This window comes from Gopherus flavomarginatus, chromosome 4 (genome assembly GCF_025201925.1).
Source record: "Gopherus flavomarginatus isolate rGopFla2 chromosome 4, rGopFla2.mat.asm, whole genome shotgun sequence".
NCBI classification, from domain to species: Eukaryota; Metazoa; Chordata; order Testudines; family Testudinidae; genus Gopherus; species Gopherus flavomarginatus.
The window spans coordinates 157,234,942-157,249,695 of NC_066620.1; the positions used below are offsets into that span (position 1 = coordinate 157,234,942).

General features: G+C 39.8%; 1 protein-coding gene across 1 annotated transcript in view; it reads left to right on the forward strand.

The window, feature by feature from the left end:
• Positions 1-14,754, forward strand: part of IMPG1 (interphotoreceptor matrix proteoglycan 1) — a 103,618-nt gene that overhangs the window by 22,303 nt on the left and 66,561 nt on the right. Inside the window, exons 3-6 of the mRNA XM_050950103.1 lie at positions 1,502-1,668; positions 1,903-1,931; positions 10,836-10,903; positions 12,997-13,091. Of these exons, the coding sequence (XP_050806060.1) occupies positions 1,502-1,668; positions 1,903-1,931; positions 10,836-10,903; positions 12,997-13,091 (359 nt within the window). The remainder of the gene's footprint in view (positions 1-1,501; positions 1,669-1,902; positions 1,932-10,835; positions 10,904-12,996; positions 13,092-14,754) is intronic.

A 14,754-nucleotide genomic window follows, 5' to 3' on the forward strand; every position in this document is an offset into this window, starting at 1 on the left:
TTCTGGAGGTGCTTTGGGAAACAAGGGGAAAGGTACACAGTTTTAAACATCAGACTTCACTACTTCTATGCCCTAGAGATTTAATTTCTCTTTTTTCCGGCTTTGAAAAAGCTTAATTCACTCAAAAGCTCCATCTTAGACTATCAGCAATGCTCTTGAATAAGAAGAACACTGCGACAAATTCTTCCGTGGTGTAATTGCAGTGATCTCAATGGAGTTACACCACAGTTGAACTTGATACATTGTGTTGGGCTGGAATTTTTCTCCACAACTTCTTCCACTTGCTTCCCAAGAAATTAGCTCAAACCTGGACTCGTCACTGAGTTTGTATTTTTTTTATTGGCATACAGCAACACTACACTGAGGTGCTTAAACTCAAATACAGCAGGTTAGATATAGGGATTTACCACATCTCCAAAGCACATAATAATAAATCAGATTATCAGGGCCGGCTCTAGGCACCAGCAAACCAAGCACGTGCTTGGGGCAGCACATTTTCAGGGGTGACATTCCAGACACCTTTTTTTTTTCTTCTTTGGTGCTTCTGGCAGCAAAAGCCTAGAGCTGGCCCTGGCAGCAGCAGCATGTTGCACCCTGGGGCCACAGAGGAGCAGCGCCCACACCTTGTGGCTGGGCTGGGCAGGCTCAAAGCGGGGGACACTCAGGCTGGGGACCCCGCAGGGCACACGGAGCCGACTACTGGCGCTACAGGGCGGTCGCCACCCTAACACTACAGCCAGGACTGGTCGAAGTGGCCCAAGCTGCCCAGGGACAGCGGCAGGATGGCCAGAAGCAGCAGCAGAGTCAGCACTGGTAGGGGGAGCCCAGGGCTGGGGCGGCAGGGGGTGCGGGTGGTGAGGGGGTGAGAGCCCAGGGCTGGGGTAGGGGGGCAGCCAAAAAATTTTTGCTTGGGGCAGCAAAAAACCTAGAGCCGGCCCTGCAGATTATATACCTATTCTAAAACACACTAATGCATGTGCATTACATTTTACCTTGTATCACACTTTATAATTGCCTTACTAATTTTTGTAACCGATCCCTGTACAGATTCTGAACCGTCCACGAGCTGCAGAATATATTAATAAGCAAAGCTTCAGCTGCAAGCTTATCATACACTATTCTTATTACTATTTCTTTATCTACTAACATGTTATTTACAAGGCCACTTGTAAATTTATGCTTTCTCCATTGTTAATGTGTTTCCTTACATCTGTTTTCTTTCGTTGTTCATGCAAGGCGTACATGTTGTAGCAAGTACGTGCTTGTTAGCACTCAGAGGCACTCAAAGGCTCAGTCCTTCTGTGTGAAGACAAATAAATGTCAACTCAAATAAACATGAAAACTGCAAAAAAAAATCTTCTGTTAAAAAGCACTGAATGAAAACAAAAAACACGAAATGCAACAGAAAATTAGCTCTTGCTTTAAGAGTATGTGGAAGTTGGCCTGGAAGTTTTCTGTATGGTTTAGTACATCCATCCCTCACCCTGCTCTGCTTCTTCAGTCTGCCAGGAAGCTGTATGGGAAGCCTTTCGGATCTTTCTGGACCGGATTCCTGATACAAATGAATATCAGAACTGGGTCAGTGCCTGCCAACGAGAAACCTTCTGCATATTTGACATTGGCAAAAACTTCAGCAACTCCCAGGAACATCTGGAGATAATCCAACGGGTAAGAACGATTGAACTTTCTTTAGAAATGTTAAGATTTCCCAGATTCCACCCTTTAAATGTCATGCATAAGGGTAAGGGATAACAGACAAGGGAGAGTGCACTGCAAAAAATCAACATTCACTGGGTGAAAAAAAGTAGTGTTAACAATAAAGTAAACAGAAGGACTAACAGGCTTCTCATGTTTGACTGAATACACCCACTAGTAAAACCTTTTTTTTTAATCTTTTTGCAGAGAGTAAAACATAGACCCTTCCAGGAAAGGTAAGTAAAGCAAATGCAGAGTACTCACCAGTTGATGCTACTGCCTTTTTTGAAAAAGTATGTGCAGATTTATGTGGGTGTGAGAGAGTGCATGCATGGATAGAACCCTGGTGTGCATCGTGTGTAGTATATGTGAGACAGCTGTGTGTACTGTACAATAAAAGAGCCCATATCATTAAGGCTGTGCAAAAGTCTTAGCTAATACTTGTTCACTTTGCAACATCATGAAAAATTCTCCTAGTTTTAGTGTGATCACGAGGTTCAGTCGAGACCAAAGCCTCTGCTAGAATAGGTGTCATGCGAGAGTATGACTAACACACATACATACCACAAAATTCTCTGCAATACCTTAATGGTAAATAAAAAGAAGACAAAGAAAAGGAGAAATCATTGGTGTGGGGGAAAAAATCAAGTATTCCATGATTGTAGGGGTTCTAATCGCTTTTGATGCGTTCTACAAGAAAGTGCAAATCCTGTGCTTTAATTTAAAAAATTAAGCTTCCCCATAATGAAGATATGCTTATCTCAGTGTTAACTGATGTTCAGCTATCCTGTAAATCCTACCATGCAGAAAATTGTCTCTACATAGGCATTAAGGACTTGTCTATACTGGGAAATTTACAGAAATATCTATTTCAGAATAATAGTGCCTTTTTCAGATTTAGCTTAATCCACTTCTAGAATAGCTATTTTGGTAAATTCCCAATGGTAGACAAGCCCTAAATATAGCAGTTGGAGAAACTTAGCCCATCCCTATCCCAATTATCTCAGTTAAATGGGTCATCACTTCAGACCATCTGCAGAGCAACTTTATTAAGCACAAGTGTTTGCTTTGATTTTCTTTTTAATTAACCACACACACACACAGAAATTAAAATGTAAAAACTATATTAAAGGAACACCATCGACTTAAAGTAAATTTACTTTTTGAAACTGACAAGCAATTTCCCATGCTAAACCTATTCAAATCCCCCTGCCAATCTTAGAGATTTTCAACAATCAAATTTTCCGATTTTTATAAAGTTTTTCTCTTCCTATTGCTATGTGAAAGATGCAGATAAGCAACATGATGGCAATGATTAATTAACTTACTATTTGAAAAGTGCAGTCAAATGCAATGGAAAGCAAACTGAAAAATGTTTCTTCTTGAATCACTTTAAAATGATTGTATCCTTATGATGTCACTTGTAACAATAGAAGTAATATTTTTAAATTATGGTTCTCCCTTTAACATGACATTGAAGTTATACAGTCATTGCCTTTTAAATACAAACCAGGATATGTAAAACTTAAGATTCTAACACAGCAACAGTAGCTCAGTCATGTTGAATATATGTAGCATTTTCCATTTCTATTTTTCTGAGTTCATGTGTAGCTTAATATATTACTTGTTGTCATAAAAATATATTGCATAAAATATACAAGATGTACATAGCTGGTGAGTTCACATTGCTGTTGGAATCTTAAGCTTTGCGATTTTATTTTATTTTTTGTGATTTTAACTGTTCAACTGTTTAATTTTTCACTAATGTTATTTTGCTGTCTCTGTGTAGATTTCCAGACCATGTATGTGCTGTATACATATGAACATGCCTCGGGTGAAATCCTGGTCATATTGAAGTCAATGGCAAAATTCTTATTAACTTCAAGTGGGGCCAAGATTTTACTCCTTGTGCATGCATATTCTTTATGAAGGGTATATATTTTAGAAGAGATACCTTTATTGTGTGTGTGCATGTATGTAAAACAAATGGCATGTTTCAATAAGGTAAGATTTATTCCAATAGTGACTTTTTTTAGTTTGATTAAGAAGCAATTTAAATTATTGTTTTGCATACTTCGGTGAGTTGAAGCTCTCTCTGCCAGGATACAAAATTGTTCATAGTTCACTAGAAGCCACAGAAAGAAGATGTATTATGCTGTATTCTGAAAAGATAACCCCCACCCCAGCTTCTTTCCATGCAGCTTAAAAATAAATTGGTAGATTATTACAGTCCTAAGAGATGTAATAATAGATGCTTGGCAGACAACAGACCATCCCCAAAATTCAATGGGATAAACTCCTAGAAAATTATGTATGATGTATGAATACTTAAAAACATGTAAAAAAATGAGGAAAGGGTCGAACCTTGCTTAAAATGCTCAGTACAAACTTTGAAATGTATGTGTCAGTTTCAGGCATATCACTACTATTGTGTATAATGTATTTATTTATAATATTTATTCATATTGCATAAGTCTAGGTACCCAATTCTCTGCTTCCCTATAACAGTTTTAATCCACTGAAATTCCATTAAAGCGAATGGACTTACACTCACATAACATCAGCGTAACAAAATAGAAGTTCAGGTCCTGTGTTAAGAGAACATCAGGACTACAGGGTAAAACCCTCAAAAGGCTGAAAATGACAAAATTAAAGTTGCATGCTTAATTCTGCCCCCTTGTGCGTAAATATTATGGTACAGTCTTAATTATGAAATTATGTTTGTCAAATTACTATAATATAATTTCACACTATTGTTTGTACAACTCTAGATAATCATGTGTAGCAATTTGTAATATCTTTCATTGGTATGAACTACATTGTTATCATTGTCACAATGTCCTTAGTGACTTTGATTTGACTATTCTGAGTTTTCTGTTTTCTTAGGTATGTATTTCAATAATTTAAGGCCTGATTAAATTCCCATTCACGTCACTCCAAAATGGAGTCTTCAGTCAGCAGCCATTCAGTATACAAGGGCTGAAGTGACTAATTATGAAGCTAAATTCCAATGCTCCCACGCACAGCACAACTTTCCTTATATGCAGTTCAGAGAATGAGGCAGATAACAATAAGTTATTTGTATTTTAGCTGAGCAATTTTAGCTGAAAATGTAGGTGGCCATGGGTCTATGCTATTAAAATTATTCTTTACTTCTGAATCATTTGGAGGAATGATACAGCATGGAAAACAACAGCAGCATTCTTAATAGCTTGTAAATCCTTTTCAATTAAACCAGAGTGATTAACATAAAAACAGCATTTTTCCCGGATGCGAGCACAAGCCCCCCCTAAGTCAGCATTCATGGCATCTAGCAGACATCTATTTTGCGAAGTCACTTCTGCTACTTCATCAATCTCTCGTTGCAACTTTTGGAAAGCATCTATTGATGCATTAGCTGTTTTTTCAAGCTCTGCAGAAATATTTATAAATGATCTCTTGAGCTTAGCCACTCCCAACCCAGGAATGAGTGCACGGACAAAAGAGTGGAATCCTGTTTGTCTGACAACTAAGGGATTGGGGCACTGACTATAAATCAGTTAGGTATACCAGGTGGTCTAATTTCCCAGATGTCTCGGTGAATAATCCAGTCCCACATACATCCTCCCCATTAATCCATCAGGATTCGGTATGTGGGAGCCCACACCCCCCTAACCGGTCCAAATGCTTGAAAGGAGCACTGTGAATGTCCACACTTCCACCCAGAAAGTGTCCAAGTATGTTTCCATGACCACGAATCAGATGGTATTCCTGATGTGTCTGTAAGGGCAGTGGGCCAAATCTGGTGCTCAAGATCACTCTAAATGACCATCAGCTGGTCATTCAGGAACTCCTGAATTTCTAAACATACTAGATCCCACTGCAATGTCTTCCCAGCCTCAGTGATATTCAATACCATCTTTCCTTGGTGTAGTACTATATTATATCTGTTATTTAACTATCCTCGATATTTTCAAAAGGCATTAACATTAATAGCCTAGGAGGGGGTGTATTACAGGGTAATGGGGGAGATGGCAGGGGCAACAAGGTGCCTTTGGTACCTGTCATTTAAAATCCAATTAGGGAGAGCAATACATGCTGAAGGATTTATCCAGAACACAGAGCGTAGGCTGTAGAACAAACCCCAAAATCCAGTCAATACCACATTCCCAAGCATGGGTCCCACAAATTTCTTCCTGCCAGTGTATATTTCTTTGTTTCTTCACCAGGATCAGTTCTTAATATCCTTTCTAGTCAGGAATTCCTGGACTTTGGCAATTTCAGTGGAGTAAGTGTTCCTTCTTCATCCCCGAAACAGTCATGGTCCAGCATCTTACAGGCGAGAGGTTACCAGCACATCACCCTGTAATGGTTTTGCTTCTTCTAGAAAAATTCAAAGGCACAGGAGGTTTGTCAGTGGACAAGGGAGAGATTACTAGCACTTCACCTTGTACTTTTTCCCTGCTGTCCAGAAGGCACAGCAGAGCTAGAAGGAGGAATAGGCTAATCATCAGTAGGAGAATCCTCCCGAGGTAGAGGGGTCTTTTTGCAGTGAGAATCATGGGTCCAAGCAGTCAGTCTTTGGCACTTCACAGCAGTGTTGGTAGTCAGCAGGACTTAATAAAGGCCTTTTCAGCATGGAGCCAAAGCAGTCTTTCGCTGGTGGACCTTTACATAGATTCAGTCTCCTGATTCCAAGGAGTGGCAAGGCTGCTAGGGTCTTTGGGTAGCGCTTCTTTACCTGTGAGAAAGGAAACCTAACACATTTCATTAGTGCCTGGCAGTGTTTTGCAGATCTCATAGCTGTTTGGGCACATTCAAGCCCCCGCCTTTCTTGGTTGTCAGCCAAGTCTTAGCTGTGAGAAGTGTTCTTGAATGGGGCCAGTCTTATCTTTAGCCTAAGCATGCTAGCTATTTTTTTCCAGTTAATTCATTCTGTTCTTTTTTCTTCTTCCCTTCTTGGCTTCTTTTAACCTACAAAGGAAACTTTCACTCTTCACTCGTACACCTTTTCCCAACAATGAATACATAAAACATTGCCATTATACAGTATATTAGTCTTATTATTTGATATATGCCACATATACCCTTCCACTAAAATAACTTTTTACAGAGCTTTGGAGCAACAAGCCAGGACAAGCACACCCACTTTGAGGAGTTCACTCAATACAACCTCTAGTCCAATAGCTTCCCACCATCCCCAGCCCTCTGGCTAGAAATCTGAGGTAGCCAGAAGGATCCCATGTACAATATGGGGAGTGGGTTAACTTTTCATGTCCTTGCTTCCAAAGACTGTTTGTAGGCAAATTTTAATAACAATTTTTTTAATTAACAATCTGGCCAATGAAGTTTCTTTTTCTTACTTAAGCAAATGTGTTAGACTGTAGTATATCACATTATCCTGATTTATCCAAACACTTTGTATTCCAAGTTGAATAAAACAAGTATCTGCATTTAACCCTTCTGTCTGATTTTAAATTAGACTATCCTATGAAAATATTAAACACAACAATTTTAGCCACGAGACAAACACCACAAAACAGAACATAGAACACAAAACATAATTCCTATTGTGCCAGTAAATGCATGGTACGTTAAATGCTGTTCAGCTGGCATCAGTTTTCTCTGATTATCTGAAAGACAAAAAAAAACCAGAGGTCTACCCTCCTGGGCAGTCAGTCATCGCTTAAAATATACAAATATCCTTGCTGATTTCAGGCAAAACAGAGGAATTACCCCATATTTTCTTGTATTTGTTTCATAGGCAGCCCAGGTTTCAGTGGCTTCTACCTTATCAGTTAGATAATTTGCATTAAATACAGATGCTTTCTGGCTTTCTTTTGGATCCAAAGCTATCCACAGCTTACCTTAAAAGGGACATAATTAACTTCACCAGAATTTTGATTGCTTTTTACTTTTAACTCTTGCTTTCAAACACTGAAAGAAAACATCAGTACTTATAATGCCCCTTAGAGCCTAATGAAATTTCAATTACATAGCACTGTATACATTCTTTAGCTAATTTAACTAAATTGTTCATAGCCAAATGATTGCAACCTAATAATTTCTTTGCCTGAATTTATTTACAAACATTTCAAAGACACCAAGAACTTTCCTCTTTAGCATTTTTACAAAGTTCAACTGCTGTTCCCTCCAGCAGCTACAGAGTTAACTTCTCACTCTTCCTTAAATCACTTGCTTATCTCCCAACAGCCACTTTTATCAACTCAAATGACCATTTCAAGTATTGTCCTGGGTATTTGAAATCCGCATGCTTACACTTACTTACTCCTTCCTTCCACTACACCCTCAAAATTTTCCAACCTGTTTTCCAATCTCTCTGTCTGTTGCCTGCCTGCCTGGGCCTGATCCTGCTTTTCTCGCTGAACCGTCCCTTCCATGGGCACCAACTTGTTCCACTACCAGTTTAACTAGGAGGGTGGGCTTCTCAACTAGCCCCCACCCTTCCTGGTCTCTTCCCTTAAACATTCTTACTCACAAGACTACCCAAGTCCTCCCTCGTGAGGCTTGCCACCTGGACAAAAACACATGGCCCATTGGCGTTTAACTATTAAATTTCCTCTCGACATTCCTTTCTGAACACCAGGTAAAGGCCATTTACTTAACATATAATCCAAAGGACTATCCTTAGAGGGTTTATCCAGAGACCCACCCATCTGTCTGCTGACACTCAAACAGAACAGAGAATTACACAGAGAGCAGAGGGAATTACAGTCTAATCCAGGTTTTTCTACTTCTATACACTGACCGCTACAGGGGACGGGACAGAAGGATCTCAGTTCGACCTCAGAGCTTCATCGCACGCAATGGCTTCCACCCTGAGGAATTACGAACGAGAGGTTCAATTCCACCCACATACCTAATGCCCAAATGAACAGAGCAGAAAAACAACAGTAACGGGTTAAACAGAACAGAACCAGAACCAGATTGCAAACCAGAACCAGATAGCGTTTCCTTATCCTATTAGGGCTCACCTTATCGGAGCACGAACCCCAGGGGTTGCAGCGGAGTGAGGAAGAGGGGCTAAACACCCCTGTGGCGCTGCTCCTAGTCCAGAGTCCGATGTCCGAGCTAGGAGGGTCCCATCTGGGTCACCAGAAACTGTTACCGAAATATCGGGTCTGCCTAGCTGAGAGCCAATAACAGCCTGACAGGGATAAGGAAAAGATGCTTTATTCTGCAGAAGAAAGGAGAGCCTTGTACCTTGGTACAAAAACTCTACTCAGTACAAAAATCAAGAATCTTTTATACACACTCACACACAGGCTTTGGTCGTGCTAGCATTTGATTGGTGGTTAACAAACCCTGCACTTTTGCAATCTGCTCAGCAAAAACCAGCTAAGAACCAGCTTCAACTGCCTCAAAACTGATAAGGGGAGACAGTTCAAAAGTTCAGAGTACTGTGTCCATGAGGCTTCTGCTTCTCCCTACTGGCTGCTTGTAAGCTGTTAAGGGGGGGCTACCAGTGACTTTCACACCTTTTATGGATTCTGCCAAGCACAGATATGCTACATGTACATGTCTAAGGTTGTAGAAAAAAATATGGTATTATATTCAGTTCCCACCATACATGATATTCAGAGAACGAGGCAAAGGATCCACTGTCTACCTGCTCTAAAATTTTCACGATATAGCTAAGTTACTAAGTTAGCTATTTGTGCATGTGCAGCATGACCTGCCTTGGCTGCATATACTAAGAGCTAAGTGTTGTCATCATTAACAAAATACTTTGCATATGCAATGTATTTTCTCTCACTCAGATCAATTTTCACCTGAACATTCCATTCATAGGCATTTCCTCAGTAAAAGCTATTTTCCCTCAATTTGGTATATTCAGTAGTGTTGTGACATGACACCACAGCCACCATCCTTCCAGCCAAGGGGGATTGGACATATTGCTAGCATGGGATGTCATACTTCTTTTTTAGTTAAACAGTACCAGAAATTCAAAGCATATGTGAGTCATTTACTCGTCTTTCCAGTCTAACTGTGGCTAGCTTGGAGAAAGAGCTTGAATTCAGACGTCCAATTTGGTAGTGCAGAAAACTGCCTCCATGTCACCAGAAATTATTTTAAATACCAATAATGTAAGCTAGACTATTGGTAAAAAGCAATCGATATAATTCAGGCAGCCAGCTGGCAGAGCTAGATTCAGTCAGGATCTTGTGCTCATAAGCTCTGGTCATGCACAGATCTGGTGCGTCATTGAGGTGTCATTTCTGTGTTTGAAGAAAAGATGGGGCCAGAGCTGCAAAGTTCAAATCTGGAGTTGAATCTAAACTTTCTCAAAATTTTGGCATATCTGGTTTTAGGCCTATCATAGACAGGCCTAGGATGTCTGGATCCAGATCTGAATCCAAACTTTCCTATAATTCAGAAAGGTTTTGATCATGGGATCTGGTTTAAGACCATTATTAGTTTAAAGGGGATCAATGACAGCCATCTGGCTGCCAGTGATCTGACAACTGATTCTCACTAACCCCTCCTCACCTTTCTTAATTAGCCACCAAAAAAAAAGAGGCATAGTACAGTAGAGTCCAGTGGCTCCAAGATTGAAAGATGAGACTTCTAAAGAGATGCTCGCACTATGCCTCATGTCATGACCAGCAAGGGAGAAGATATTCGGTTTAGAAAATATTAACACACAGAGAGTTATTGGCTTGGGGCCCAATCGAATTTGACTTAAGTCAAAGGCAAAACTTTCATTGACTTCAGTCAGCAAAGAAACAGGCCCTAAACAGCTATTGTATGTATAATCTGACTATGCGCTATCATCACATTTTACAGGGCCCACTCTCTCTATGATTATTCATAGAATTAATGAAATTACACAAGCAAGCTCATGTCAGGTGTGGTATTCAGACAACAACATGGTATATGCATATATCACTTAATTGTTTCTTAGTGAAAGAAGAAATCTTATGCAGAAAAAAGAACATAAATATAAGTTCTATAAGTTCCCAAATAAAAAAACAATTGATGGCTCCACTGCCTTTTTCAGAAAGCTAGAATCAAAATATTACATTAAAAATAACTTCCTTCATTTAAAACTGTTTTTAATGTAGAAGCCAAAATTTCATGATATTCCTGCTGATAATGAATGCTGCCCATTAAAACATTCCTTTCTATTTGATTAATAGGAAAGATGAAATATCTACAGAGAAGACAGGTGGCAAAAAGCTTGAGGACATTTCTTCCCTTTCTACAGGTAAAATTGAAACTGCTTGCCCATTAGCACAAAATTGTTAGAAACAATTACTGTTAGAATTTAGAAGGCTGTAATTTGGTGACAGCAACAAAAGTAAAAATGTTCAGTTAGGTACAACCAAAAAAAAAAGTGTTTTAGCAAAATGATTTATACTGAGTACATTAGGGTTTCTGTGGAGTGTACCTTGACATTCAGACAAAAAAAAACTATTACTCTAACTTGGTTTTTCACATCATTTTCGATTTCAAGGGTGCACTTTAACAAACTTAACCTTTTCTAGTTTGATTTGCAGCCAATAAGATGTCACAGTGCTAATTTTGTTTCACTTCTAAAATAATGTTTGGAGTTTGAGCTGTTGCATTTTGTTAGCCAAAATCAGCAGACTAGGATATACCAATATAATCCTTTATTTTCAAGTGGTTAGCCAGAAAGTCATACTGATCTCAGCATATTAATTCAAGCTTTTATTTAAAAGGTGTGGCAAGAAAGAATGTTAGCAGGTGCAATGTGTAAGCCTTGAAAAGTAGTAGTTTTTTTAAATGCTGGTAAAATATTGAAATTAAAAACTGTAAATATTAGCAGCTTAGTGCAGTAAGTGGTCAAACAATATATTTTCTTTATTGATTTGTGTATTATAGAAACTTCTTAAAAGTGACTTTAACCAAAGTGTTTCTAATATTATAAATGAATTTGCTTCCAATGGGAAAATTCAGGTTTCCCCCCCAAAGGCTCTTGTTACTTTAAATTGACTCCTAAAGAAAGATATTAGTCTGTCATATTGGGGACCTTCCAGCAACATGCTGCAGCAGAACAGGTGTGCCTCAGTTTCCCTCCTTCAGAAGCCCCAGTAACTCCACACCAGGTGCTCTCTGCCTCAAAAACACCCCTGCTCCAAAAACCATGTAATATAGTCCATAACAAAAGACCCAAAACAGTCCATTTATCACCCCCAGTGCATGTAGTCCATAAAATTCCACCATGTTGTCCTTTGACACCCTCTATTTCCCCCCCGCACATACACACGTCACACTCCAGCATCTTCTGCCACACCTGTGCCCTTTGTGGGTCTTCACTTGTCCTTCTCCCAGGACAACCACCCCCACCCTTCCAGCTGGAGTGCAAGTCTGCTCTTACCAGCAGAACTGCCTCTTCTGGCAGTTCATCCTCACTATTCACTACTTCCCCTGTTCCATTAACCTCTCAGATCTCAGACAGACCAAGAGGCAGGCCCTTCCACCATTCCCCTAACTCCAGCTCTCCAGCGAGGAGAATCAGCAGGCAAGTCCTCCGCTGCTCCTTTGCCTTAAGCTCTCTTTGGCCCTCAGCTTCAGCTCTCTGACATACAAGTGACCATGCAACTCTGCAGCTTCCTGGCCTTCAGCCCTCTCTAGCCCTCTGGCCCTGTCTTATGAAGGTTAGCAAGCAAATCGCCCTACTGCTCCTGCCTTTGGCTCTTCCCCAGGAACAATCTACTACTTCCTTCAGGCACCTTCTACACTCTCCTGGAAAGTTCTCACCTGCCGATCTCTCTCCCCTCTAGGGACCACGTGCCCTCTTTTAAGCCAGTTGGTGGCAGCTTACCAGACACAGGTGCACTGGATTCTTCCCTCTTAAAAAGCCAGTGTCACCCTGTGATACAGTCTTAGAAACAAAGATTACAACTGCAAAATCAAAAATATTCATTCATTTACCGTGTAGTAAGGATATTTAGCAGAATACGTATATTGTATGTTATTATATACATATATCCAAGTCCTCCACTGTCCCTTGCCTTAAGCCCTCTTTGGCCCTCAGCTTCAGCTCTCTGACTTAGTAGTTTGCAGAGTTAAACTCAGAGTTGAACTCTGCTTATAGTTCAACCCCATTGACTTATGATATTAATGAAAGGCCATATTTTACACACAGGAAAAGGACTTTCAGTCCTGCCTTAATTTGTTACCACATTTCAACAGCCCAAGCTTCTACACACACACAGGAAATTAGGAAGTGAATTTTCTGTCAGTTGATAGCTAAGCAACAGAGAAAGGTGACTGATTTTTGCCATTTTGCTAATGAATGTCCCTTTCTCACTTCCTTCTTATTTTAAATCCCAGCAGGTGCCCCTAACGTATCTCCGCCTCCACATGCATCAGCTCCTAATGGCACACTACGCAATGAAATTGTCAATGACACAAAGACTCCTGTGAAGGTGAGGACAGTCTAATATCCTATTTACTATTGATTCACCTCTCTTCTTTAAACTAACATAGCAAATAAATAAATGTTGTTTATAGAACTCTGCAATTCAAAGCCATTAGTGCTTTTTTCTATACACTTCAATTAAGATTCAAGGGTTTTATTGGCCTCTCTTCTATACTCTAATCATGAAGAATGGTTCCTGCTCATGAGTGTGGAAAATATACAGACATTATAATAGTCTTTGAAGTGTAGTTCTCCCTCTTTTTCTTTGAATCAAGAATTTTAGGCCTAATTACACAATTCTGTAATCCCACTGTTTTATGTAAAAGCAGTGCAAATTCACACTCTGAGCTCTATACTGCACAGTGGAACAGGCAAGAGTATGGTCAATCCATCTGGCCTTTCTACCTTCTTAGTAACCAAGTGTGACATAGAAATCTTCCCCAACATCTCTCCAGAGCAAACAGGCACCAGGGGCTTCAGAGGTTCAGGGATGCAAAAAGTCCCATTACTGAGAAAAATACCTCTGTACACCACTGGAAAAAAACTGTGACTGTGATAGGTTTTTCATTCTACTTATGCAGTGAAATGAGGGAAATTGCAACTGATTGTTTCTTTACTATCCTCAATATCAATAACATTTAATTCATCAGGGAAAAGCAGGCAAAAAAGGTTTTAATTCATTTAGGGCCAATTTTTTAAAGATAGTTAGATGTCTTGTTAAAGAGAGGCACCTAAGTACCTTTAAAAATCTGGCCCTTAACTCTTTATTATCTGGAGAGGGGAAAGAGCTGGGCAAAAGTCATTTGTTTCTAGCAATTCAGAGCCCCTAGTACACTTCAAAATAAATTAACTTTTCCATGTTGTAGGCTCTCTCTCCATTCTCTCTTCCCCCAAGTCCTTGGTAGTAGCCTCTTCATGGAACTGCCTCTAAGAGGAATGGTAGTAGTGATAAAAATGTATGTATTCTTTGGTTCCGCACTTGTAGAAGGACACAGAATCATCCACCTCCCTTTCTGACAAGCCATTAAAACTACAGACTTCTGTATGCACTGCATACAGCATATGTTAATCTAAAACTGAGGCATCTTGACGAATAATTGCACAACACCACACGTGCTGTGCCACTGCAGAATATGCTGGCACAGACATACACTTGGTTTTACTTATCCTTGATTGTACGTAAAGGCTCCTTTTGTCTCTTTCTCCTGTGTTGTTGTCATAATAGAGCAAATCTCTTGTTCTGCTCGTTTTGGCCGCTACCAAAACCCAGGTGCTCAGTTCTGGGACAAATCTCTCCAGCAGCCCAATGCCAACCTAGTTGATAGTAGAAAAAGAAAACCCACCTGTCTGTGAGACTAAGGCAGATGAGCCTGCAGTTCTTTTGAGTCATATCTCTTTTGATTGATACACTTCCTGTAATATCCTCTTGTACAGGAGGCAAAAGCCTTTTCAGCCTCGCACAAGGGCTGGAATGTCCTTGAGCAGTATTAAAAAAGGTAGCATTTTTTAAGCATTAACAATATTTTCAATACTGTACAAGACAAAGACAATGGCAAGATGGTCCTTGCTCCAAGTTTCTTATATTTTTAACAGGCAGATAATAGAAAACCCACTGGGAAACAGAGAAGACAGTACTATTTTACAGCATTTATTTTCAAATACAATTGGTT